The 26,448-nt window shown below is 41.8% G+C and overlaps 1 protein-coding gene across 1 annotated transcript in view; it reads left to right on the top strand.

Annotated features, from left to right (window-relative positions):
* nipbla (NIPBL cohesin loading factor a) overlaps positions 1-26,397 on the top strand; it is a 29,926-nt gene extending 3,529 nt beyond the window's left edge. Inside the window, exons 3-49 of the mRNA XM_070963874.1 lie at positions 218-367; positions 643-808; positions 1,818-1,918; positions 2,027-2,138; positions 2,339-2,502; positions 5,211-5,359; positions 6,049-6,139; positions 6,361-6,582; positions 6,799-7,056; positions 7,178-7,929; positions 9,000-9,213; positions 9,351-9,527; positions 9,746-9,919; positions 10,463-10,624; positions 10,747-10,850; positions 10,954-11,040; positions 11,259-11,490; positions 12,675-12,826; positions 12,932-13,012; positions 13,136-13,236; positions 14,303-14,429; positions 14,522-14,604; positions 15,110-15,242; positions 16,334-16,477; positions 16,628-16,714; positions 16,814-17,034; positions 17,201-17,303; positions 17,464-17,562; positions 17,719-17,865; positions 18,863-18,997; positions 19,146-19,244; positions 19,371-19,424; positions 19,520-19,628; positions 19,793-19,923; positions 20,186-20,326; positions 20,423-20,516; positions 20,762-20,916; positions 21,072-21,162; positions 21,432-21,605; positions 21,776-21,966; positions 22,211-22,318; positions 22,939-23,139; positions 23,689-23,835; positions 23,980-24,350; positions 24,453-24,627; positions 24,814-25,011; positions 25,105-26,397. Of these exons, the coding sequence (XP_070819975.1) occupies positions 304-367; positions 643-808; positions 1,818-1,918; positions 2,027-2,138; positions 2,339-2,502; positions 5,211-5,359; positions 6,049-6,139; positions 6,361-6,582; positions 6,799-7,056; positions 7,178-7,929; positions 9,000-9,213; positions 9,351-9,527; positions 9,746-9,919; positions 10,463-10,624; positions 10,747-10,850; positions 10,954-11,040; positions 11,259-11,490; positions 12,675-12,826; positions 12,932-13,012; positions 13,136-13,236; positions 14,303-14,429; positions 14,522-14,604; positions 15,110-15,242; positions 16,334-16,477; positions 16,628-16,714; positions 16,814-17,034; positions 17,201-17,303; positions 17,464-17,562; positions 17,719-17,865; positions 18,863-18,997; positions 19,146-19,244; positions 19,371-19,424; positions 19,520-19,628; positions 19,793-19,923; positions 20,186-20,326; positions 20,423-20,516; positions 20,762-20,916; positions 21,072-21,162; positions 21,432-21,605; positions 21,776-21,966; positions 22,211-22,318; positions 22,939-23,139; positions 23,689-23,835; positions 23,980-24,350; positions 24,453-24,627; positions 24,814-25,011; positions 25,105-25,467 (7,644 nt within the window). The 5' untranslated portion in view covers positions 218-303 and the 3' untranslated portion in view covers positions 25,468-26,397. The remainder of the gene's footprint in view (positions 1-217; positions 368-642; positions 809-1,817; positions 1,919-2,026; positions 2,139-2,338; positions 2,503-5,210; positions 5,360-6,048; positions 6,140-6,360; positions 6,583-6,798; positions 7,057-7,177; positions 7,930-8,999; positions 9,214-9,350; positions 9,528-9,745; positions 9,920-10,462; positions 10,625-10,746; positions 10,851-10,953; positions 11,041-11,258; positions 11,491-12,674; positions 12,827-12,931; positions 13,013-13,135; positions 13,237-14,302; positions 14,430-14,521; positions 14,605-15,109; positions 15,243-16,333; positions 16,478-16,627; positions 16,715-16,813; positions 17,035-17,200; positions 17,304-17,463; positions 17,563-17,718; positions 17,866-18,862; positions 18,998-19,145; positions 19,245-19,370; positions 19,425-19,519; positions 19,629-19,792; positions 19,924-20,185; positions 20,327-20,422; positions 20,517-20,761; positions 20,917-21,071; positions 21,163-21,431; positions 21,606-21,775; positions 21,967-22,210; positions 22,319-22,938; positions 23,140-23,688; positions 23,836-23,979; positions 24,351-24,452; positions 24,628-24,813; positions 25,012-25,104) is intronic.
* The last annotated feature ends 51 nt before the right edge of the window (positions 26,398-26,448 follow it).

Genomic DNA, 26,448 nt, shown 5'->3' with positions numbered 1-26,448 from the left:
TGCCTGAGATGTTGATCAGTGTATTATTTTTATTGTTGTTCATTTGTTTTTATCCCCTCTTTTACTCAAATCTATGCTGTGTTATACTCATTCTGTCTTTCCATCAATCATGCAGTTTTTTGTCTCTCTCTCTCTCTCTCTCTCTCTCTCTCTCTCTCTCTCTCTCTCTCTCTCTCTCTCTCTCTCTCTCTCTCGGACCAACCTTCCTCTATCCTAGGTGTCAGGAGATGTGAGGACGGGTGTCGTCCAACGACCCCCTGATCTACCTGTGTATCAACACACTCCCCCACCCTCACCTTCAGCATGAATGGGGATATGCCTCATGTTCCCATCACCACTCTTGCTGGGATCGCTAGCCTAACAGACTGTGAGTGACACACAGACGTGTTCCAAACACATTGTCACAGTTCTGTCTCCTCTTCCAGTCTAAAATGCCAAGCTGAAATATTCTGTCTGAACAGATGTAAATTTGTAATTGTGATTGCATATTCTGTCTCTTGCCTTATCTTCTTTCCGCTACTTTTCTACCATGTGTCCTGTGTTGCTCACACTTGTTTCTCACCCTGTCTGTCTCTCTTTCTCATCTTTATTTCTTAACCTCCTCACCCCTGTCTTTTCCATCGTCTCCCCCTTTCGTCTCAGTGTTGAACCAGCTGCCCCTCCCTTCCCCTCTCCCGGCCACCACCACTAAGAGCCTCCTGTACAATGGGAGGATCGCAGAGGAAGTTACTTGCCTACTGGGCTGTCGGGATGAGAATCTGGCTTCCCAGCTAGCCCATGGCCTCAACCAGGTCTCCACAGAGCACATGTGAGTGTATATGTAAACGTGTCTATATGGCAAGAATTGTGTCTTCATAACAGAGAGAAGGGTCACCAGGCAACACCTTTGCCTGAAAATGGCTGGGCTGTCAGTGTAGTTTCCAATATAACTCACTAATAGTAACTAAAAATTAATCAGTAAAAAACACTAATTACATAAGGGATGCCACTGTTGCCCCTCTTTTTATCCACCAGTTGAAATTAAAAAAGAATATTTTGAGACAAAGACATAGAAGACTGAACATGTGAGAATAATTGTTAGTGCTTTACCGGTGGGCAAATTAGCTAAGATAAAAATAATCTAATCACAAAATTAGATAAAATCCAGTTTGGTGTATTTGTAGTAGGGGTGTGCATTGAGACGAACATTTTTATCTTCTATATCATTTTATATTATGGTCTCGTGTTTATTATTATTATATAAATCCACTGCTCCACAGTAGCCTGTCTGTGTAGAGTTTGCATGTTCCCCCAGTGCTTGCGTGGGTTTCCCCAGGGGGCTCCAGTTTCCCCCACCATCACATGTATCTTAGGTCAATTCTCCTGTCAGTGCCCTTGACCAAAGCACTGGCTTAGAGCAGGAGTTGGTCCCCGGATACTGCAGAGTGGTTGGGCTAAAATACTGAGAAAAGATTTTACTATGTTGTACGGCAATAAAGGAATCTTCTTCTCTTCTAAATAAATACCTGACAAATCAGTGTAAGTCAATACATTGATGCAAAAATCCTGTTTACATTCTAGTCCAACCAAACAATGTGCAACCAACAAATGCATTTGCAAAACTGATAAATCTCCCAACTATGCATTATAGGCTACATATTTATGAAATTACTCATATATTCGGTATATTTAAATAAATGCAATCAAGGCTTGTTTACATTCATGCACGCTTAGATTTTAAACATGATTCAATATTGACTAATTCTACGTTTTACCCTCTTATCCTCATCTCAGCATTTTATAATGTGACTGTACTTCTTCTTTATGTGTGCTTTCAGAGAGCTGAAGGATAACCTGGGTAGCGATGAGCCAGAGGGAGATGCACCGGTGCTGCTGCAGACCATGTTGGCCAGGAACCCTGGCATCTTCAGGGAGAAAAGTATGGAGATGCATACCTGTTGCACGATATGTCGTGAAAGCATGCAATCGTAAAGATGAGCTATGTGTTAGTATTTCTAAACAATACTGTATTTTCATTTCTGAACAGATGTAATGCAGCAGCCAATGGTACCACCGTACAAGATCACCCAAAATTCCATGCATAGTCCTGCCCAGTCTGCAAACTTCCAGCCGGCTGCAATTTCTCCCAATCCACCAAGGTGAGCTGGGCTGCAAAACAGAGTCCAATTTATTTGTATGTCACAGTTGCATCACAATATTTGTTAATAACTTTGGTAATAACTAACTCTTTAAGTTAAGTGTCATTTAGTTTACTGTTCATCATAGCATCATAGCACTTCCTTCACCTTGCTTGCTCACTTACTTTCTTTCTCCTTTCTCTTTCTTCCACTTTGTCCAGCCGGTTTGTGTCGCCCCAGACTGGTTCCAGTAGTAGGTATATGGGCCAGCAGAACAGTCCAGTACCTAGCCCTTACACTCCGCAGAGCCCTGCCACTGGCTACATACAGCCCTATCCCCACCAACAGCCACCCAACTATAACCAACACCAACAGATACAACAAGGTGAGAGTGGTGTATGTGTGTGCTGCTTGTTCATGTGCCTGCATGACGGGACACAGTCTGCGCTGAAATATTGATTGGTGCTTCATTCCTGGGGTGTGTGTATGTGTACGTGTCTGATGTACATGATCTATATGATTCATTGAAAGACATCAACATTGTTCAGACTTACGTGTGAGGTTAACCAGCAGCATAGATGAGAGAAGCACATACGGGTAACTTTGTGCCTTGTGTCATGCCACCTTTTTTTTTTTTTTTTTTTTTTTGATAAAGCAGCCCTGCTAATAGTAGTAAAAGCAAATTTGGAGGTCTTTAAGAATACCGTATTCCTTTTTAGCTCTTAGGAGCCTCATGCTGTGGCCAGTCAAGCAAAGAGTTATGTCTTTGCAGGTCAATGATAAGCGTTGTTATTTAGAAAAAAAAAAATCATAAAAATAGGGGTTTATGAGTGTTGTTTCATTCTGCCTCCATCAAAATGGACGAAAAGACGTACAGTATACAGCTGCTTTAGTGAATCTCCAGGTAATGTAATCCCAACATCTGTAATTTTTTTCTTTGGTTTAGACACTTTGTTTTGCTGTTTTGGTCGTCTGTCCAATGTGGTGTTACTGTGAATTAATTACATTGATGTGGTGAAGCAGAGCCTCTGTCTCTATTCTGATAGCTATTTGTGCTCATTACGTGACCGTTCACTGTGAGCCGAGAGAAGTAAAAAAAACAGGTCGGTTGTAGCCTCACTTCCTGCATTACTTTATGCTGTTTACAAGGTTCATTATTAGGAGGTTGGACACCTCAATTTATGTGATTTATTAACGTTAAAATACCCTCTGTTCCTGGTGGTCTTTTGGGTGGACATGCTTTTAAACCAGTCTCTATTCCAAAAGCAGATTTTTATGGTTGGGATATTTTTCACAGTGAAAACTTTAGTTCCACCATCACTAAAAGTCTTGTTTGATTTGCTTCGATCAACAGGCACAATCAGCACAATGTCATTCATTGAGTAACATCACTAATTAACTTGTGATGAAGAGTTTGCCACAGACGTACACACATTGATTGGCGTGGTCCCACAGTTTGCCACTTTGATCCTCTTTGCTGATGGCCTGAAGCCACAGATCTCTTCTTTTATGGCCCTTTGCTCTTTTGGGAAGTAAAGAAAAGTAGGTTTTTTATTACTGTTTGATGTACAAAATGTGACACAGCAGCTTTTAGGAATGCTGCCACTGTTTTTTTTTCTTTCAACTTGTCACAGGCACTTTTACAGCTCTTGTTTTCAACCAGAAGGGGGGGGTGGTGGTTCTGATGACAGGAAAGTGATGTATGCCTGCTCTCATGAATAGCATTAGAAAATTAGAATGAAGTGTGCCTTAGAAGTTTCGTACGGTTTTATCAGAAGAGGTCTGTGCTTTGAAATGATTTCAGGTGCTCATGTATGAAACTGATGGGCTCAAGTTTTGCTTTCTCATGTAACAACACCTAGATTTTATCAGCTATACATTAATTGTAAAGGAAAGAACATTTAACCTGTCAGGTGGCAATGTTGTAAAACTGTGTTCTTGACTTATCTCTTCTAAATGAGCTCTGCTTGCTGGTGTTGCACAGTTTGTTGCATGCGATTAGCAGCTGTGGTTTTATGGAGAAGTGTGTGGACAAAATTCGGTCCCCTCCTCGTTAAGCTGCGGTTATGCGATCTTAGCACTTCCTTTAGTTGATTCACAGTCATATCCCTCCTGTGTCGCCCCATTGCTTTATTGCTTCAGTAGATTTTTTAGCCTTTTTTTTGTCCTATTTGTTTCAGATGTTTAACCAGTGATTTCCTGAATGTTTTATGAAAGTAACACAGTTGACAGTAACTCATTTTCTTTTCTTTTGTTTTTTGCGGAAGGCCTATTTCTGAATTCAAACATAAAACCTGTGTTTCATACTTGAAAACATAAAAAAAATCTCTTCAAGTGAGAAATGGATAAAATATAGTACAATGAAATACACTTGTTTAATTTTAAATAAACAGGTGTTAAGTAGGGTTGATAGTATTAGTCGACATTGGCTTCTTGTTATTGCTGCATGCGATGGCAGATATTAAAAACGATATTCATGTCAGCTTATTATGGATTTTTGAACTCCAGTGAATTTCACTGTACACTCTTCACGGTTACCGTCATCTCAAATAATCCAAATTTGAAAGGATCCTATCTTATGGGTTTATGTAATAAAATTCATACCCTCTGGAATTGACAACAACTGTGACAATTATGGCTGGTACAATTAAATGTAATTGGTGGAAATGTCGATGTTTTGCTTTAGAGTGCCTGCTGTGGTACGTTAGATTTATTATAATTATTATGCTCCAATTTCTGTGGTAAAATATCTGACCAACAACAGGAGGAACCAGTTTATTGTAACCATGTTGTGATTTCAGGCATCCACTTCTTGAATACGTAGTTGATGGCCAAAATAAGTTTGCAGTTTGAATGTGTGGTGGTTGAAATTTTAGTGATTCACTTACTTGTTTGCTGGGTCTCATGAAACCACATTTAAGTAGTTAAACCTGAAGCATGTCTAATAGAATCCTTGGTTCACTAAACGCTTTTTTTTTTTTTAAACAGTTTCTGGGAACATCTACAGTTATAAGAGATTATGTTATTTTCTTCTGTCATCAGCAGTGTTATAATTACCTCGCTAATGAATAATTCTAATTGTGTGTCTGGCAGTGTCAGTGACCAGTCCCATGGTTCCAGGTGGCATACGAAATATCCACGAGGGCAAAGTATCAGGGCAGATGGCCAACGCTGCCAACCACCACTCAGACAGACACGGCACTGAAGACTACCTGAACATTGTACACCGACTGAGCAATGAGGTACGACTGACTACAGTGACTAAGTCTAGAATGATATAAACAGGTGTAATTTCTTTGCATAAGGTTTGGAAGATTTCGAATGTGAGATGTTTTCTCCAAGCAGCACTGTAGACCTCAGTGTGCTTCAAAGTTTCCCACGTCGCAGACACCAAACAGTCAGTATCTGCTAGTGAGCATTCAGATGGTGAAAACACTGTTAAAATGAGAAATATATGTTGTGCAATAGACTGCACAACGAGATTAGGAAGAAGACAAGATTTTACACACTGCCTGCAGCTAAAGAGAAGAAGTAATTCCTAAGTTCTTAGGGGTAGTTATGTAATGATAACTAATTTTCTTAATTAACACTGGTTTTGAGGTGGAATCTCACTAGTTTTCATTTTTCATTTTTGTTTTCATTGAGCAAGGATGCCCAGGAGAAATTGAAAGCTGTTCAAGAAAACGCTGGTTTAACCACATAAGACATGCTGCACAAGGCTCTGCTGTGGTGTTTGGTACAGAATTAAATCACATTATGGATCTTAATTGTGGCAAAGCACGTATGTCAAATTGTCCTCCCCATTAGGTGTCTCCATTTTTTGGGGGACTTTTTTGGCCTTCGTTTGAACTTTTACAGCAAAGTGTTGGTTGAAAGTCCAGTGTAAAGCTCATATCTGGTAGCTTACATCTGTTCTGTCTGTGTCGTCCAGGAGGGTGACTCCAGCATGAGGAATCCTTCTTTCCCTCTGAGGTCTCCACAGTCTGGCTGCTCCCCAGCAGGGAGTGAAGGAACGCCCAAACGTAAGGACATTGGAAGAGAAAAGGAGCCATTACAGTGTATTTTCCCCCACCTGTGATTTTCTTTTCAGTCTTAGTCTTCCCAAATGGTGTTGTACCTCATTAGAGTGGAATACCTCTCGTATTGTCAGCTGTCATCCCTGAGCTGTGTCTGGTTTGGTGCACTTTCTTTTTGCATGCCTTTGAAGGATAAATTTCTCCTGTTCTGTGTCACTTCCTCACAGCGGGCTCTCGTCCCCCGCTGATTCTGCAGTCACCACCTCCCTATGCACCCTCACCAAGGGAAGGAGGACCCGACCAGAAACAGCAGCTTCAGCAAAGGAAGAAAGCCCCAGTGGTGAAAGAAGAGAAGGATATGTACGACATTGTAAGCTCTCCAAACAAGGACTCTACGAAACTCACCCTTAAGCTGTTCAAGATCAAGCCAAATGAGTCCGATAACCCAGGTAAGTGAAGGTCCTATATCTGTCCTAACTGGATCCCATTGGTTTTTGTTTCCTACACCTCCAGTTTCAAACACAGTCACTTTTACTTCACTACAGAGTTGTGCTGCCCTCAAGTTTTAAGAATGAAAAATAAATCAGTCAGAACCGCTGAAGCATTGGAAACCATCAGCCCTTTTAAATTCAACCCTGTAAAACTGTGTCTTGTTAATATTTCAGGTGATGTTGTACCTGGAATGGACCAGAACTCTGATAATATGGAGGCAGAACTGGGCTTTCAGCAGGTGCCTGTTCTCCAGCAAAATCTAGGAGCCAGGCTGCAACAGCAGCAACTCTCCCAGCAAGCAGGTGGTGCCAGTGGTCTCCAGCCTCCCAGTTCCCCTTATGACGAGGCAGAGCTGGATCCCCTCGCCGAAATGGAAAGGATAGAACGAGAAGCGGCTAGTGAGAAGTGCTCGAAGGAGGTGCAAGATAAAGGTGAGTAAGATATCTCTATATATGACGATTTGAATAAAAACTGACATAGATTAGTTGTAAATGTACAACTTTATAGGTTTTATGAGTGCTTTGATTTATCTTCATGTCTCTCTCTTAACAGACAAGCCTCTGAAGAAGAGAAAACAGGACTCCTTTCCTTTGGAGCCAGGTGCAGGGGGACCAGGTGGCCCCACGGGTGCCCCAGGCAGCGGATCAACCGGAGGTGGCAATGCTGGCAAACTGACCCCACAAGAGGCCACTGCAGCTGGGAACGGTGCCAGCCGCCCTCCCCTCATGGTGAGCATCGACCTCCAGCAGACAGGCCGAGCTGATGGCCAGCTCGACCCGTGTCTGGCTGCCCCTATTCCAGCCCTTGAGGCCCAGCGCTGGCCTGAAGAACCAGTTAGTGGGCCGGCTGCGGTGGAGGGTTCTGACACGGCATTGCGGTTGAAACCAGATGGTCGACCGGAAGTGATCAAGAACAGGGTCGATAAACATGACAGCAGGCGAGAGGGTCGGGAGTCATCAAAGCACCGACATGATGAGAAGTCCTCGGACAGACGGGGAGACATGCCCAAATCATCAAACCGTGGGGAACACGGACGAGACAGGGACCGAGAATCTGATAGAGATAGGAGGCATCGGAGTGAGACCGGTGGTCGAGACCGACGCTCCCCTGAATCTCGCTGCCGAAGCGACCGAGATAGGTCTGGCTACCGGGCTTCTTCTACTGGAGAGCCTGGTCGGAGCAGCAATAGGCAAGATGGTTCCAAACCGGCGTCATCTGCTTCTGGTGCTAAACTTCCAGATTCTTTCCCTGCTCATCTCCTGGGGGGCCATAGTGGCGCACTGAAGAACTTCCAGATCCCTAAGGTGATCTGGGCTGACCCAAACCAAATATGTACCAGTCATTCAGCTGTCACTGCCTGCAATCTCACAAAACCAAATCACACCACTGCTCACTCTTGTTTACGTTTTTGTTTTCCCATTTGTAAGCATTTTGTTTATTCCTGGGATTTGTCTTAAAAATTCTGTTAACACATTAACACACACCTAACCATCTGTTAAGAGTAGAAGAAATTGTTTTGTTTGTTATGTTTTCAGTCCTGTGTGTAATCAAAAGGAAATACCTTAAAGAAATGCTCCACTGCTGTTTCTCAGATGTTCCACATAGCTACATATCTGCTGTAAGCCCAAAAAAACCCAACACGCTTCTATTTGTTTCATCCTTTAATACAATATCTATTATCAACAGTGTTCAGAGGTGCCACTTTACACACTACCGTAAGGTGTGCTGAGCCAATACTATAGCGTGGTAGCATATGTTGCGCTAGCAGCAGCTGAGCAGTCGATGGGATGGGATTGAGTCGCGCTCAATTTTATCTACAAATGTAAGATTTTAAGCATATGAATGAAAAGCTACTGAGACTCTCGAGCAGTACGTTTATGATTAGAACTGAAGTGATGACTTGATTAATTGACTAGTCAGTAAATGAAATGGCTCACTTTATTTATGAAGAAAAAATTATTTCGCCAACATTTCCTTGCTGGTTAGTTAGTTCGTTGCTAATATATTGGCAGCAGTTGAAGTCTTTTAGTTAATGAGTGGAAATGTCCAGTACAACCCGTCACCCCAGTGGCTGTGGGGAGTTGCTTTGTACTGGCACTGCAGTGTTGACAAAGCACCATGGATTGACCGTAACTTTAAAAACTTAGAAAAATGGTGGAGTATTCCTTTAAGTCTTTGTTTACAGAACTTTACAGGAGACTAACATCAAAATCACTAATCTCATGTCAATCAGTTTGATCCATTGTTTACATTTTTATCTCAATTAATTTTTCTTATCTGTAAACAAAGCTCTAAACTGTTTTTTTGGCGTTTCAAAGTCTTAACTTGCTGGTCTCAGAAGGATATGCTGACATTTTTTTTTATCCTCCCACAGATCAAACGTGATAAGGATGGCAGCGGTCCAACTGAGAGTCAACTGTGGGGCCAACCCAAGGTTAAACTGGAGAGGCTGGGATTGGTGCAGGACTTTGAGAAGAGGCCCAAGCCTGTCGTGCTTCTGAAAAAGCTCTCCGTTGATCAGATTCAGAGGATCATCCGACACAGCAAGTCTGGAAAGAACAGGCTCTCTTCAGGAAAGTCTGGCAAAAGTAAGAACAATAAGCAATGAAAGTGCAAGTAGTACAGAGTTTTCCCACTCTCTCTCTGCTGTTTTCCAGGTACTGACAGAACAAAGGCAATTACATTTTTTGTTAATACCTTGAAAATGTTATTGTCATATTTTCAGGTGGTATGGACCCGGCAGTTCTGAAGGAGCTGCCTCCAGAGCTGCTGGCAGAGATTGAGTCAACTATGCCCCTGTGTGAAAGGGTAAAGATGAACAAGAGGAAACGAAGCACTGTAAATGAGAAGCCCAAATATGCTGAGGTCAGCTCGGATGAAGACTTTGATGCAAATGGAGAGTGTGAGTCAAATTCTTGGATTCTTGTCAGTTCGTGCTACAAATCTTTGCACACGATTTGGTCATTTGATTTGAGAAATATTCTGTTCCTACACAGAAAGATTTGTATATTTAAATTGTGTTTTTGAATACCAGTTTGCAGATGTAACAGATTTGTGTTATTCTAGCGTAACATTTTTTTTAGACTTTATGGCCTAATTTTTCATGTTTAATCTCTGCAGCTGCAAGGAAGCGCCATCGTCGAGACAAAGACAGGGCCTGGGACTATGAAGAAAGGGAGCGCCGTGGCTCAGGGGAACATCGGAAAAGCGGGAACCGGGACAGCCGGCGAGGTTCAGGGAGCCGCTACCGAGACTCCTCCGAGGACGAATCACCACCACCCAGCATGGTTGAAGGTTCGTACGCAAGTCATGTGCCCCAGCATTTATGGCTGCAACTAATGAGCTCTACCGTCATTTCAAATTCTATATGTCTTTCTTTTGAAAAGTTTGATAGAGCTGCAGAGTGTCTTTGTTTTGTCTTCACAGTTACAATTCCAACTCCAGTAAAGTGGAAGACATAAGTAGCGCGTAGACAGTATATTTATAATGTTTTACCTCATCGGCTTCATTGATTTTTGTAAATATATACTTCTGCTTAATGTGATGCCAGCAACATGTTTCAAACAAGTTGGGACAGGAGCATTTGTTGGGTTGTAAATGTGTTGCCACATTAGATTTGGAAGTAATGTTGTTATGTACATATACAGAAAAATAAATAGATAAGTGACATGATATCACAAACTAGAAAGCATTAAAGGAAGTCAATCCATTATTTTACTTGTCATTGCCAGATTATTAAGACAAAGCGAAACCAAAACAGCGTTTGTTTTGTTTTCAATCTGTATGCCGGATACCAAACAGAACATTAAGAATTAAGATGACATTTCTCTCACTCAGTTGCCAGAAAAATGAAGATGAAGGAAAAGCAGAAGAAACGGAAAGCATATGAACCCAAGCTGACCCAAGAGGAGCTGATGGACTCTTCCACATTCAAGAGATTCTTGGCAAGCATTGACAACATACTGGAGAATCTGGAGGATGTGGATTTCACTACCATGGGTAAATATCAGTGCTGACTGGCTTTCAGACTGCCCCTGTGGTCCGTTTTGAAAACCTATGCAGCAACCTTGCGGTATTTTATTCTGATTTTGTGTAATTTTTTGTTTTGTGTTTTCCAACAGCAGATGATGATGAGATACCTCAGGAATTGTTGCTTGGCAAACACCAGTTGAGTGAGCTGGGCAGCGAGTCCGCCAAGATCAAGGCCATGGGCATCTCCAGCAGGGTAACTGTATAGTATATTGATATGAAGACTGGATTGGACTGTTGTGGATGTGTGATTGTGCTTTGAATATACATCTAAGTAATGGTCTGTGTTCTTGTTATAGATCCCATCAGACAAGCTGGTGAAGCTGCTGAACATACTGGAAAAGAATATCCAGGATGGGGCCAAGCTCTCCACCCTGATGAACCACGTAAGCGCCCTTCCTCCCAATTTCTGTGTTAAATATTTGTTTGTATTGGTATTTAACTAACCTGATCCATGCAGTATCCAAGTGTAGAAATCAACAGATAATGTTACTGGCTGCAAAAGTAGACTATTAATTGTTAGAATGAATGAAAACCTTTTGCCTGCAGATAGTGGTTCATTTCTGTAAAATGCTTTTTTGCAACCTTTCCTTTCTAACCTCAGGACCATGATGCTGAAGATGAGGAGAAACTCTGGAGAGACCTGATAATGGAGAGGGTCACAAAGTCAGCAGACGCCTGTCTGACCGCTCTTAACATCATGACCTCAACGCACATGCCAAAGGCTGTCTACATTGAAGACGTCATAGAGCGGGTGCTACAATACACCAAGTTTCATCTTCAGAACACTCTGTACCCACAGTATGACCCAGTGTACAGGGTGGACCCACATGGAGGTGAGGATGAAAAAAAGAAGCTTTATTTATTGTGATACTTTGATTTTTAAAGGAGCTTGGGCCTTTGACTGCTGTGATTGGAGTGAAACGAGTGTCAATGAAACTTTCCAAGAACTAAACTGATACATGGACAAACTTGTCAGCAATTGATCTCTAATGTCTGAAATTACTGGGTTATTGCTGGAAAGTACAATTTTCTCTTTTTTGTTTGACTTCATAGACTCTTCCTGCATGAAAGGGTGTGCCTAAGGCACAAAAGCTTTGAGCTGTAGCTAGTGTTGTTTTTGGCGGCCTGTTTTAATTTTAGTCTTAGTCTAGTCTTTGTGTCAAGCTGTCATTTTAGTTTTTATTAGTTTTAGTCACGTTCATACTCTTTTTAGTCTAGTCAAGTTTCAGTCGACTAAAAGTCTGAGCATTTTAGTCTTATTTTAGTCAGAATTATCCCTGACTGTTTTAGTCGACCAAAACTGATGACATTTTAGTCTAGTTTTAGTCAATGAAAATTGTATTTTAGTTTCTTTTTAGTAATGCAATTCTATTTAACCCAGTCAATATAGTATGTAGTAGTTTAGATGAAACCAAAATTTTCTTTTAGTCAAACCCATTTCACAATTCAAACAAGGTTGTCTTATTATTATTATATTGTTACCTTATAGACTCAAGAACACATCCATTCCAGACACGAAGACACTCTGATTTGAATTCACAACATATTTATTTTACCAACCAAAGCCGGCTGGCCGGCCATCGGTCCCGTTCTCTGTGTCAGCTGTCTGCCGCGAGTGGGAACTCGTGGCAAACAGTCACTGCCGTGACGTTGCTGCGACTGCGCAGTGCGACCTGATGCAGCCCCTGAAGTGAGACACGGGAAACAGAAATACTGTAAAATAATAATAACAGTGCGACCAAACGAGATGAAATAACGCTAGACCATTTGCTCTCGTTTCGTTTTAGTCAACGAAAATGAAGACATTTTAGCAGAGTTTTTATTTTGTAAACCACATTTAGTCTCGTTTTTATTCATCAATTTGCAAATGAGTTCATAAAGCTGTTAGCTTTGTTATGATGTACCACAAACTCCCTGCAGTTGAAGGGGAGTTAAATTCAAGTGCCTTTTTTTTAAACTGAAAGAGTGAATATATGTAAAATCATGGTTCATGATCAAAAACATCTTGTCCATTTAGGTGGCCTGTTGAGCTCCAAGGCAAAGCGTGCAAAATGCTCCACACATAAGCAACGTGTGATTATCATGTTGTACAACAAAGTGTGCGACATTGTCAGCAACATCTCTGAGCTCCTGGAGATCCAGCTGCTTACAGACACCACCATCCTCCAGGTAAAAACCAAAACTACTTAAAAACAACGTTAGACTGCAGTTAGGAGTTTGTCTCGTCAAAGTTTTCTACCAGATGATGATTCATGCCACTCTTTTTTTTCCCAGGTTTCTTCAATGGGAATCACCCCATTCTTTGTGGAGAATGTCAGTGAGCTGCAGCTGTGTGCCATTAAACTAGTTACAGCAGTAAGTATTTGTTTTTTCTCTCACTTTATCTAATATACTACACTGCAGTACAACTGCACAGTGTTTTTAGTGTTCTGCAGAACTCTGAAGGTAGAGACTAACTGCCTTATTTACTGTCTCCAGGTGTTCTCACGTTATGAGAAGCATCGGCAGCTGATCTTGGAAGAGATCTTTACGTCTTTGGCCAGACTACCCACCAGCAAACGCTCCCTCAGGAATTTCAGGTAATTTGTTTTCTATGAATTCAAATTGAGTTGCAGGGATGAGGCATCAAATGAGAGCCTTGATTACTGTCTAGCCATCAATGTAGCAATGTCCCTATTCAACCAAGTCCATTATTTCCCTGGGTAACACCCATAATTGTATAGAACCGTCATTCTAGAATTGCTGGGGCGCTGTGTAAAACGGAAAAACATCAGAAACAGAATTCAGTCATTTGCAAATCCTTTTTGACTTCTATTCAGTCAAGTACAGTACAAAAACAACATGTTTAATGTTCAAACTGATAAACATAATTGTTTTTGTAAATATTCAGTTATTCTGAATTTGATGCAGCAGCACATTTCAAACAAGTTGGGTCAGGAGCAACAAAATCTAAAAACACCTGTGTGGAACATTCCACAGGTAAACAGGTTCATTGGTAACAGGTGATAGTATCATGATTGGGTATGAGAGGGGCATCCTGGAAAGGCTCAGTCGTTCACAAGCAAGGATGGAGCGAGTGCAAGTTTTAAGACTACCATGCAAAAGGCCACATGCAAACAACATTCAGCAGTGTTTCCTCTAGGATTTTTTTCAGCAGCGGGGGTAGGCTCTCAGGGTGTAAACAAATGATACTTGACTGCAGATTTTACTTTTACAACCTATTTATTGAATGGCCAGTTGAAAATTGCTTTTTAAAGGATGAATGTGTGTGTGTGTGTGTGTGTGTGTGTGTGTGTGTGTGTGTGTGTGTGTGTGTGTGTGTGTGTGTGTGTGTGTGTGTGTGTGTGTGTGTGTGTGTGTGTGTGTGTGTGTGTGACTGACGCCACCACACATCATGTAGTTGACCAATATGCTAATAAGCTACCAATATGTTACGTAACACTAGCTGGCCATCAATATTTTGCAAATGTCTGTTTAACTTGTAAAATCTATTAGGAGTTATCTTAAGCTAAGAAGTCTACCCAGACCTGTTTCCCATTGAAAATGCGTCCTGTGTGTTCTGTTTTTCTTATGTTTTACGCAGTCCCAACTTATTTGGAATCATGGTTGTCACTTGTCATGTGACCTGACCTCTTTTGTTCTCAGGCTGAACAGCTCAGACAACGATGGAGAGCCGATGTACATCCAGATGGTGACAGCTCTAGTGCTGCAGCTGATCCAGTGTGTGGTCCATCTCCCCAATGACAAGGACACTTTCGAAGAGTGCGACAAAGTAAGAGACCGAGCTGACACACAAAATCACCATGCTGACTCGGACTTGACTTAACACACAAATCCTTTTTCTTCTTCTTTTTCTTTTTTTAGGTGGATCAAGATGTGTTGATAACCAACTCGTATGAGACGGCCATGAGAACAGCACAAAACTTCCTCTCAGTCTTCCTCAAGAAGTAATTATTGTTATATTTTATACTGCCTTGAAATATGAAGTACTTTTTGATTCCACAGTTGCGTTGTACTCTGTCACGTTAAGTATTTAATAACATGTACTGTGCAGACTAAGGTTGAAGAAAAAGGCTGAAAACTCTCTTAGAGCTACCTGTGATGTGTATTACTGCCACCTTTGAATATGACCTCTGTTGTCAGCAGAAATCCGTATCAAACCACCACCATCGTCATGGTGTGCTTGTTTTCCTCATATGCTTGCTGGTACTGCTTGAGATATAGATGATTGAGGCACCTACTTATCAAAACATTGCTTTAAGCCTCTCAAGTAGTCAGACACTTTCCTGGGTTTGATGGATTTAGCCTGCTGACTTGTTAAGTCTTTTGATTTCCTTTTTCTTAATTTTCTTTCCCTGATTGTTATTGCTACCATTAATTATTTCTCATTATGCTTTCCCTTTGTCCCTATTTTTACCACTTTTCCTCCTCTGCATCTCTCCCCTCCCTCAGGTGTGGCAGTAAGCAGGGAGAAGAAGATTACCGGCCACTGTTTGAGAACTTCGTCCAGGACCTGCTCTCGACAGTAAACAAACCAGAGTGGCCTGCTGCAGAGCTTCTCCTCAGTCTGCTTGGTCGACTGTTGGTTAGTGTGACTCTCTCTTTAAACTGGATATGCAACTATGTGTGTTGAAGGGTTTCCAAGAATAGGTAATCCAGATGAATAGCATGAGGCAGCTTTACCATACTCTGACAAAAGGGAACTATTTTAACACTAACACATGACTGAAGAGGTTGCAGCTCATTATTTGGAAAAACATCCTCTCTCTTTGCATTTTAAGCATCGATTTTGTAGTTCCTTAAGACATTTCTATGCTAGTTTTGTACTTGTTCAGATATCTGCCATCAAAAGAACTGCTTTTTGATTCTCATTCATTGAAGTATGAAACAGGGTCCCATGTGTCCTGGAAAAGAGTTGAACAGTTTTCTAGTCGTGACATAGAAAATGAGAGAAAAAGTAAAATGTCCTGGGAAATCTTGTGAAGTCATGGAAACTTAATTCAACGTTCTCCTATTTTCCTTTAGCTGGGAACAAACTACTAGGCTCTGTATCAGAGCTTCTCAAAATGAATACACTGCCATCTGAAAGGGCCAAGTTATTTTCAGGATCATATTAATGTTCAAGTAGTGGTTTGGAGATGAGAGCATTTTGAATAGGCTGTGAACCCAAGTTATATCACATGATACAACTGCCCAACTGTATGTTAGGGTAATAGATAGATTTGATTTACGTGGTACTTGCAAAGCATAGAGCACAAAGGGCTTTCCAATTAAAATACAAAGACAGAATACTAAAAGAGTAAAAAGTATTAACAAGGATAGCCTTAATAAATAACACCAAGAGTAGGTAGTGAAAGTAGTGACATTATAACGTCTAAAAGTTATGACCATATACTTTTTAAATCAGACTTCCACAGAGGCGGACACATTAGTGTGTGGTGTGATCCCCGTCTGTCATACCAGCAAGATCATCACTGGAAACGATCTCCAGAAAAGTGTGGGAAACACTCAGATGCACTACAGTAGAAGATAACTCATCTTAAATGCACTGATGGGATGGGTTCATTTTTTTCCTTTAATGCAAGCGAAAGCCAGTCTTGGCTTACAGTGTAATATGATCATAATGTCACAACATTGGATTTCTTGCTGACATACCTCTCTCTCCGCTCCCATCAGGTACACCAGTTCAGTAATAAGCAGACAGAGATGGCTCTGAGAGTAGCATCTCTAGACTACCTGGGCACAGTGGCTGCTCGTCTGAGGAAGGACGCGGTCACGAGCAAGATGGACCAGAGATCTATCGATCGTATTTTACAAGAGGTAGAGAAACAACTTTCTGATGACATCACTGTCTCTTCGATGTGTGTTACAATTTACCTCCTCTTTTGCTTGAAGATTTGCATCCCAACCTTTTTATGCTGAATGTTGTGTGTGTGACATGTTCTGTGATCTTTGTCTCTGATTCTATAGTCTCCAGGGAACGATGAGACTCAGCAGCTGCAGAAGGCTCTACTGGACTACTTGGAAGTGAATGCTGAGACGGATGCCTCACTGGTGGTGGGTTTGCATTTAACTAAACACTGGGACCTTTGGGCTTGAAATCTGAAAGAAATGGCATTTTTTTCAATCAACTAAATGTCCCTCTCTGTCCCATAGTTTGCTAGAAAGTTCTACATTGCCCAGTGGTTCCGGGACGCCACCACAGAGGCTGAGAAGTCCATGCGCAACCAGAATCCGAAGGATGAGGACTCATCGGACGGACCACAACATGCCAAGGAGATGGAGACCACCGGTGAAATTATGCAACGTGCTGAGAAGCGCAAGAAGTTCCTGCGCAACATCATTAAGACCATGCCGGCTCATTTCGCCACACTGAAGTAAGGATGTCCTAAACATGAACATAATGGATTATTCTTGCCTTTCGTGATTGTCTCTTGTCTCTGTGTCTTTTTTGTTGTCCAGCTGCCTGTCAGTTACAGTCTCACTGCCAGTTGTATGACTGTATCACCCAATTACCCTCTTCCTCTTTGCCCTTCCCTCCAGAATGAACTCTGACACTGTGGACTATGATGACTCCTGTCTGATCGTGCGTTATTTGGCCTCCATGAGGCCGTTCGCCCAGAGCTTTGATATTTATTTAACACAGGTAGGATTTGAATATTCTTACCATAAGTATCTTTGCTTTTGAGTCACGCCAGATAAATACAGTTCTCTATAAATCGTTCACACAATATAATACAGGTGATATCAGGGTGCACTGGCTCGTTTGTGTAATCATAGGCTGGTGTTTGTGTTTTTTTTAATAGATCTTGCGAGTTCTTGGGGAAAGTGCCATCGCTGTAAGGACTAAAGCCATGAAATGTCTGTCTGAGGTTGTGGCGGTGGACCCCAGCATACTGGCAAGGGTATGTCGAGTGTTTACAAAGACAGTTTGTGCCTGTCTTAAAATATGTCTTTTTCTGTCCTCTGTTGTTTTATTATGTGTGCTGTTGCTTATTCAAGTTTTCTTGTAGTCTTCCCCCCCCCATGCTTTATACTGACTCTGTTGTCCACCTCTGCAGTCTGACATGCAGCGTGGCGTCCATGGTCGCTTGATGGACAACTCCACCAGTGTGAGAGAGGCGGCTGTCGAGCTGCTGGGCAGATTTGTGCTCAGCAGACCTCAACTCACTGAGCAGTACTATGACATGCTCATCGAGAGGATACTGGTAAGCTGCCGATCGCATTGCTGACACATTATTGTGTGGTGCCGTCTTCCAATCCCCATATGAATTGTACACATAATTATGTATGTGGTTATTGATTACTGGCATGCAATTGAGCCTTATGTGTCTACACAATCTACATGTATCACTTCAATGGTCCATGAGCATCCCCACACCAACCAGTTGTATGCATGTAGGGTTCATTGTCTCTATTTAAGCCAAGCCAGAAGTCTGCCATTGTGATAGACATACCTTGCTTTTTTTCCAAACCAGCAATAATTTGGAATATTGCGTTGAAATTGTCTTTGCAGTCCACTCTTGTGTAGTCATCTTAACCATCATCCTGTGGATTGGCAGTTGATGATTGAGTTTACTCTTCAAAACCCTTTAATGCCCTCTTTGTAACTGTTCACATTCAAAACTAGTGTGGAAATGGAGCTGCTACTGCATGCACCTGTTAAACACATATGCAAATAGTATGAGAGGAGCCACTTTTCTGGGGGCAGGAATGCTGTTTGTATTAATCACTGTGTTCACATGGAAAAGCACTGCAGGGTTTGAGTTTGAACAAAAGTGCTCAAAATGGTTATTTTCTGTGATGTTTCAAGTTGGCATTTATTTGATTGAAATAATTAATTAAGGAGCCAGTTTAACAGCAGCATGCCGTCCTGGATTAACTGATGATTTGATGGCCTTTTTAATATAAAATATTGATGTTTAAATGAAGTCCAACGTGCAAGCTTTGTACTTCTCCGTTGTACTCAACGTCTGAGAATTGGACACATTGAAATTGTTGTGCCTGTTGTCATGGAAATGTTCAGGAGGGTTCATGAGAAGTTCACTCTTGATTACAGTGTTATACTGCCCCCTTTTGGCAGATAAATGTAATTGCACCCCATACAGCGGTTTCTTTTGTAAATGAGAACACAAACCATGTTTTTGATGTAATGCTTGCAGAACATTGCAGATCCTTTATGAATTGAATTGGTTTGATATACAGGACACTGGGATCAGCGTAAGAAAACGGGTGATCAAGATCCTCAGAGACATCTGTCTGGAACAGCCAACCTTCAGTAAGATTACTGAGATGTGTGTGAGGATGATCCGCAGGGTCAATGATGAGGAAGGTATCAAGGTATGGATTAACCGCACCTTTGTCTCTTTACACTTTGAGACACAAATATCTCTGTACTGTAATATATTGATCACAAAACTAAGAGTTTGAAAGATTTGGACAAAGCTTAGATTGAAACCAGTAACTCACAATCTTGTGTTTTTAATAGAAATTGGTGAATGAGACATTCCAGAAGTTGTGGTTTACTCCAACACCAGCCCATGACAAAGAGACCATGACCAGAAAGATCCTCAACATCACTGATGTGGTCAGTTTAACCTACTTACCTTTTTGTTGGAGAGTGATATCCTCTACAAACGACAAAATCTCTCATTAACCTTCACCCTGTATCATTTTTGTGTGTTTTGACTGTTTTGCCTAATTTCTTCTCCAGGTTGCAGCGTGTCGAGACACCGGCTATGACTGGTTTGAGCAGCTTCTTCAGAATGTAAGTGTTTGATTTTGTTTCGAGGCTTCAGATGGCAGAGAATATGTCAGTGTTCAATACCTTTTTAAAACGAGCTTTTCCCCCTCTTGTTCTAGCTTCTGAAGTCTGAAGAGGATGCATCGTATAAGCCAGCCAAAAAGGCCTGCGTTCAGCTAGTGGACAATCTCGTTGAGCATATCCTCAAATACGAGGAGTCTCTTGCAGGTACTTTATCATTTGACACCAACTTTTTAGATTTTCTTTTAAACCACTGTCTATAATTTTTGTTGAGTTAATCAGTCCTCCTTATTTTAAACAGACAATAGACATATAAATGTGTATTTATCAACAGCACTTGGTTTAACTTTGATTTTCTCTCTCCTCTGCAGAGAACAAGGGTGTAAACTCAACACGGCTAGTGGCGTGTATCACCACCTTGTACTTGTTCAGCAAGATCAGGGCCCAGCTCATGGTCAAACACGCCATGACCATGCAACCCTACCTGACCACAAAGTGTAACGTAAGTTGCATTCATTAAGTCCCTTTTGTTATTGCGTAAGTATAAAGAAAATGATTATTCTTATTATGTAATTAATGCTCCTTTCACACCAGCATGGAGAAATGAACATAATAAAGATTTCAATGCCCAATCTACAGATTAGTTTGAGCAGTTGGAACACAGACGGCTCATTTGAGGATTTCACGCACCATCAGTCATCGCTGTTGGCACCTGATCTATCAGCGCCTCCTCTGTAATTACTGTCATTTTGTTTGCCCTGCAGACTGCCAATGACTTCATGGTCATCTGTAACGTGGCAAAGATCTTGGAGCTTGTGGTACCTCTGATGGAGCACCCCAGTGAAACTTTCCTCGCCACCATTGAAGAAGACCTCATGAAGCTCATCATCAAATACGGCATGACGGTGCGTGGCAGTGGCTTTTTAGGAATGTCTCTGGAATGCAGAGTGCACTCATTGTTGTTGCAGAGATGACATGGTGGTCCTCCTTCCTGTCTCTAGGTGGTCCAGCACTGTGTGAGCTGTCTTGGAGCTGTTGTCAACAAAGTCACGCACAACTACAAGTTTGTCTGGGCTTGCTTCAACAGATTCTATGGTGAGATATCCAGTTAGCAACTTGTTTTTACAGGGATAACACAAGTCTGCAGGGTTGAGCTTTGAATGTCACCTTTATCACAGTCCAAGACAAGGGAAGATAACTTGTTTTTCATCTTTCAAAACGGCTCCTTAAATCTAGTGTAATCCCGATATTCCTTTCAAAGAGTGGCTGTATAGTTTGACTTAGCCACCAGTAATGGAGGTCTTAAAAATAACTTTAAATTCTTCCTCTTTTCTTTACAGGTGCACTTAACAAGCTGAAGATTCAGCATCAAGAAGATCCAAACAGCACGACGTTGGTAGCAAACAAGCCTTTCCTGCTGCGGTCGCTCTTCACAGTGGGTGCCCTGGCCCGACATTTTGATTTTGATCTGGAGGAGTTCAAGGGTACCAACAAGGTAGGATTGCAGTTGATGTGTAGTAATATTTACATTTTTAAATGAAAGCTGTGGAAAGCAGTGGATTGCAACTTTAAGGCTCAGATAACTTAAAGTTAGAGCTTGGATGTGAAACCAAAGTCTTAAAACTGTGTGTGTATGTGTGTTGTGTACAGGTTGTTATCAAGGAGAAAGTTCTTGAGCTGCTGCTATACTTCACCAAACATGAGGATGAGGAAGTCAAGACCAAAGCCATCATCGGCTTAGGCAAGAACTGCATTTTTAAATATTATTATGTTTGACAAATATAAAGGTCACTACATATATTATGTGAAAGTGATGTTCGCCTGAGTGTTTCCAAAGACGTGACCGTTGGTCATGTTGTGTTGCTGAATCACTGACCTTCAGTGTCAGAACAGCAGTAGTAAGGCCAGAGAAGCTGATCTCCAACAGATTTCTTTCCCCAGCAGGTGGACACGATGTAGATGGAGACTTACGTTTACTTGTTCTTACACGTCTTTGCTTTTGTTATTCAGGCTTCCTTGTGATCATGCATCCCAGCCAGATGTTTGTGCCGGAAGTTAAGTCCTTGTATAACGGCATCCTGGCTGACAACACCTCCTCCATCAACCTCAAAATCCAGATCCTCAAGAACCTCCAGACATACCTTCAGGAGGAGGACACGCGGATGCAGGAAGCAGACAGAGAATGTAAGTAAAGCTGTGGTTGTTGCTCTAGGTAGAGAGCGTTTGGGTTCAGCACTCCAGTGTTACATCCTCTGATGGCACACAGATTTTGTTGGCGGCACCTTCAAGAAGGCACAGTGATAGTGACAGTAATATAATGGATGATCAACATGTTATATTTTGTGTCCCTGCAGGGAAGAAACTGTCCAAACAGGAGGATCTGAAGGAGATGGGAGACATCTCTTCAGGGATGAGCAGCTCCATTATGCAGCTTTATCTAAAACAGGTGTTGGAGGCTTTCTTCCACACCCAGTCCAGTGTACGGCACTTTGCTCTCAACGTCATAGCTCTCACACTCAACCAGGGTCTCATTCATCCTGTACAGGTAAGTTGGAGAATCACCCCACCCCCAGTAACTGATAGATGATAGTCCCATTTTAATTACACATCTCTGGCATAGAATTTAGGCATTCGAATTCAATATCAAACAATGAATTTTTCTTTCTTGCCATCATATAAGCAGTCAAGTTAAACCCTCCTTTACTTGTATTTAAACTTCTATTTGTTTGATAAACAGAAATGTAAACACATGCATACAAACGTAACATCATTTGTATCCATCTGTGCAGTGTGTACCCTACCTCATTGCAATGGGAACAGACCCAGAGCCCAGCATGAGGAACAAAGCTGACCAGCAGCTGGTGGAGATCGACAAGAAGTACACAGGATTCATCCATGTGAGTTGATGTTGTCAAGTTTCAGAATTGTTGTTCGTGTTGTTACTCGATGAATTAAGCTATTTCGGCCATTTGTACCCGGAGAAGGAATTCCAACTTGTTTATCTTCAGTCATCCAGCAACATCTTTAAGGTCGAATGTTTAGGATTTAGGGGGATCTATCAGTTCGTCATAGTCTTTCCTCTTGGTTTTAAAACCTGTGATTAAAACAAATGTGCGTGATGACCCCTATATTGATGTGATTTTAATATGTATTACAGTTAAGTATCCTATCATGTAATGAAGGCAAAAACCAGTTTCAGATCACTTCATTTATGTTCCATAGCTGCTTTACTGCATGCACTGGTTTGTGGTTGAATTTTATTTGTCCATTGAAGTCAAATGGATTTAACTTGACTTTACTGCTCCAGTGATGGCCATTAGACCAACACCAGGCTTACACATATTCAGTGCATCACAGCCTTTTTCAGAATGTACCCTTATGGAGTGCTGGAGAAATACAGCAATACTGAATTTGAGTCTCATTATTTTATTGGCACATTCCCATGGCAGCAGCTGTGCCGACATTTGTCTGATACGCTAAGTTTGTAACACTTCTCTTTCAACATATTCTCTCACAGATGAAGGCAGTTGCCGGGATGAAGATGTCGTACAATTTGCAGCAGGCCATCGATTTGTCTCGTGGGACCATCATTAGAGGTTTCAGACAGGACGAGACCCACTCTGCACTCTGCTCGCACCTCTTCACTATGATCCGGGGGAACCGACAGCACCGGCGAGCTTTCCTCATCTCACTGCTGAACCTCTTCGATGACAGCGCTGTGAGCAAACCTGCACTCATCTCAACACGTCATGGCACTCCTCATTATTCGCACACCAAGAGAACATCTCCTTCGTTTTTTTTTCACATTTGCAAGCAATGAGTCTCAGCGACAAGTGTAATAAAAAGTGTTTTATACGACTCTAAGGGATACAGACAAGACCTGTGATTTTGCAAGCAAGCAATGCTTTTTATAAAGAGGACAATTTTTTCAAAGGAGACATTCGCAAATTCAACAATTTCAAATACAGGCACACTGGAAAGAATCACTTCAGTCTTAAGAAAAGTTAATAGGATCAATGAATTGCCGAGCGAGCAGAGAAGCGCAGTGTGCAGAATCTCCTTTTCTCAAGAATAAAGAGACGACAAATGCTGTGGAGTTGAAAGATGATAAATCCCATTATTGTACTGACTTGCAGGCTCTTTTTTTTTTTTTTTTTTTTACCACGTATGAATAGTTAAAATTCTAATAAGCTGAAACTGCAGTGTGAGTTCGTACCAGGCACTGACTCTCACTCATGCTCTTCCCCTCTTTTCTTTCTCTCTGCAGAAGACGGAAGTAAACATGCTGCTGTTCATAGCAGACAACCTCGCCTGCTTCCCATACCAGAGCCAGGAGGAGCCTCTCTTCATCATGCACCACATAGACATCACCCTGTCTGTCTCTGGCAGCAACTTGTTGCAAACCTTCAAAGAGGTAGGATAGTGTTTTTGAAAGTAGCTTGCATGTACAGTGGGGGTGTGTTTCTCCTCTCTGGGGTTGGAAAAACCCTGAAAAGCAAACCACAGAATTCTTTTGTATGGATTTTTATGAATTTTCTTATCAATTTCTCCCGTCCAGCTTCTGCTCAAGGAGCCGAGGCGTAAGGAGAAGAAGGTGAAGAAGGAGTGGAAGCACACATCAGATGGAGAGGATGAGGATGAAAAGATGAACTGCGATTCTCCCAGGAGTGATCAGGAAGGACACAGCAACAGTGATGACGAGAATGATGATGTGGTACGGCGGCCTAAAAAGGCCAGAAAACCTGTTGCAGACAGCTCAGAGTCGGAATCTGATCTGGATGATTTGGATTTGGAGGATGTGGACAAAGTAATGAGGCTCCTCCCAGACAATCCCACAGGTCTCTTGGACTTTGCCAATGCTGTTCAAGGCATCCTGTTGCTGCTGGTGCTCAAACAGCATCTGAAGAACCAATATGGATTCTCTGACAGGTAAGATCTACATAACCAAAATGAATCTATGTTTTTCAGCGGGGATTAGTGTGACCAATTCCATGACCTGTGTAACTCAAAACATTTTTTGTCTTCCAACAGTAAAATTCAGAAGTACTCTCCAACAGAGTCAGCCAAGGTTTACGATAAGGCAGTGAACAGAAAAAACAACATTCACTTCCACCCACGACAAACCATCGACTTCATCTCCAACAACATGGCTCACGCCACGCTGACAAATGATGTCAAGAGGCGGATAGTCAGGCAGTACCTAGATGTAAGTAATGAAGCTGCATCAGAATTTTGTTCATTGTCAGTGTTTTATGTACATCACCAATTGCCAGTTAATCTTTTCTCTCCCTCTTTCTTTATTTGGTCACATTTGGTTCTCAGGGGTTGATGTTTAAACGATGTGGAGAGTGAAAGTTGTGTCTCAAAAGTTCTTGTTTTTCACTCCACACAGTTCAAGGTTCTGATGGAACATCTTGACCCAGACGAGGAGGATGAGGAGGGAGAAGCTTCTGCCAGCGCTAACATCAGAAACAAAGCCATAAACGCCCTACTGGGAGGCTCCGGCCCCTTGTCAGGACCCAGTCCGCGCAATCAGACAGGACCAGAGACAGATGACGATGATAGTGAGGGCGACGAAAGGACCCCAGGGGTGAGATACATGGATGCCCGCACTATTTATAAACGGCAGTATAAAAATGTGGGTACGATAGGACAACCTTTTTTTCTTCTGTCCTCTCTGCAGTCCTCTCGAAGGTCAAGGCGAGCAGGTGACTCCTCGGACCCCGGCCGTATGAGTGAGACAGTGGAGGCTATGGATGTGATTGCCCTCTGCTGCCCCAAATACAAGGACCGGCCGCAAATAGCTCGTGTCATCCAGAAGAGCTCCAATGGATACAGCATCCACTGGATGGCCGGCTCCTACTCGGGGCCCTGGGCAGAGGCCAAGAAACGCGATGGCCGCAAACTGGTGCCTTGGGTGGACACTATTAAGGAGTCGGACATCATTTACAAGAAGATTGCCTTGACCAGCAACCACAAACTGAGCAACAAAGTAGTACAGACTTTACGCTCACTGTATGCAGCGCGGGAAGGAGGGGCTAGCTAATGGCCCCCGTATGGTGTTTTTTTTCTTTTGTTTCTTTTCTTTTTCTTTTTTTTTTGATCCCCCTGCTCCATTTCTACTTTATCAAATCCTCCTCTTTCCTGCTCCTGCTCCTCCTCCTCAACCTGCCACCTCCAACAACACAGCCAAACTTCACTGGATTCCTACCCTCCTCTTCTCCTTCCTCATTTTTGTAAGAAAACACAAGAGAGCAAGAATATTTGACACTACATACTTTTACATGAGTTATTCTTGCAAAAATGAAAATGACACAAAACATAAGACTTATTATATTAGAGGGACTGCTCATGTTTTGTTTGTGTACAAGTGCAGAGGATAGAATCCAGAAGGCATTAAAGGAATAATTCGCCCAAATTATCCCTTAAAAAGGCTATCAGAAAAGAGACCTGGAGGGAAATGTTTGTCAACATTGTTGTGGGAGCTCCTTCGCTGTTGTGCAGCAGATTCTAGTCGCTCATTTCTACTCCCACTGTATCATAGTTTAACACAACAAAAAACTAAAATGTTTATATCTCTGAAGACAAAAAAGCTGTAAAAAAAGAATAAAACCTTAAGTGAATGTTGGAAATTAGTCTTTTTGATGTTCTTATTAAAGTGTTTTTGGAGTTTATTATACTACTAGCACCCTGATGGTTTTTCCTTTTAGCTTTTAGATATTTGAAGAAAAAAGAAAAAAAGAATTATTTTTATTTTTGTTCACTTTTATTTGTCCATGCTGTACAATGGCAGAGTCCTCTGAATATAATTTATTCTATTTCGAACTACGCATGCAGTATATGTGGCCTATTGCAGGAGGATATTTTGTAAATGTAGATTTTGTTGTATTAGGTCACCCTAGTAATAAGAGGAAAGGGGATTCATACCCTTTCGGTGGAACAAATACTGCAATAAATTTTCTACTTCTCTTTGTCACTTGTCTGCTCAAAGTGTTAATCTGATCTTTTCATTTTGCAAATGAAGACC

The sequence above is a fragment of the Chaetodon trifascialis genome, chromosome 6, assembly GCF_039877785.1.
Source record: "Chaetodon trifascialis isolate fChaTrf1 chromosome 6, fChaTrf1.hap1, whole genome shotgun sequence".
NCBI lineage: Eukaryota > Metazoa > Chordata > Actinopteri > Chaetodontiformes > Chaetodontidae > Chaetodon > Chaetodon trifascialis.
Note: the sequence above shows the minus strand (reverse complement) of the source record. Positions and strands in the feature narration are given on the sequence as shown.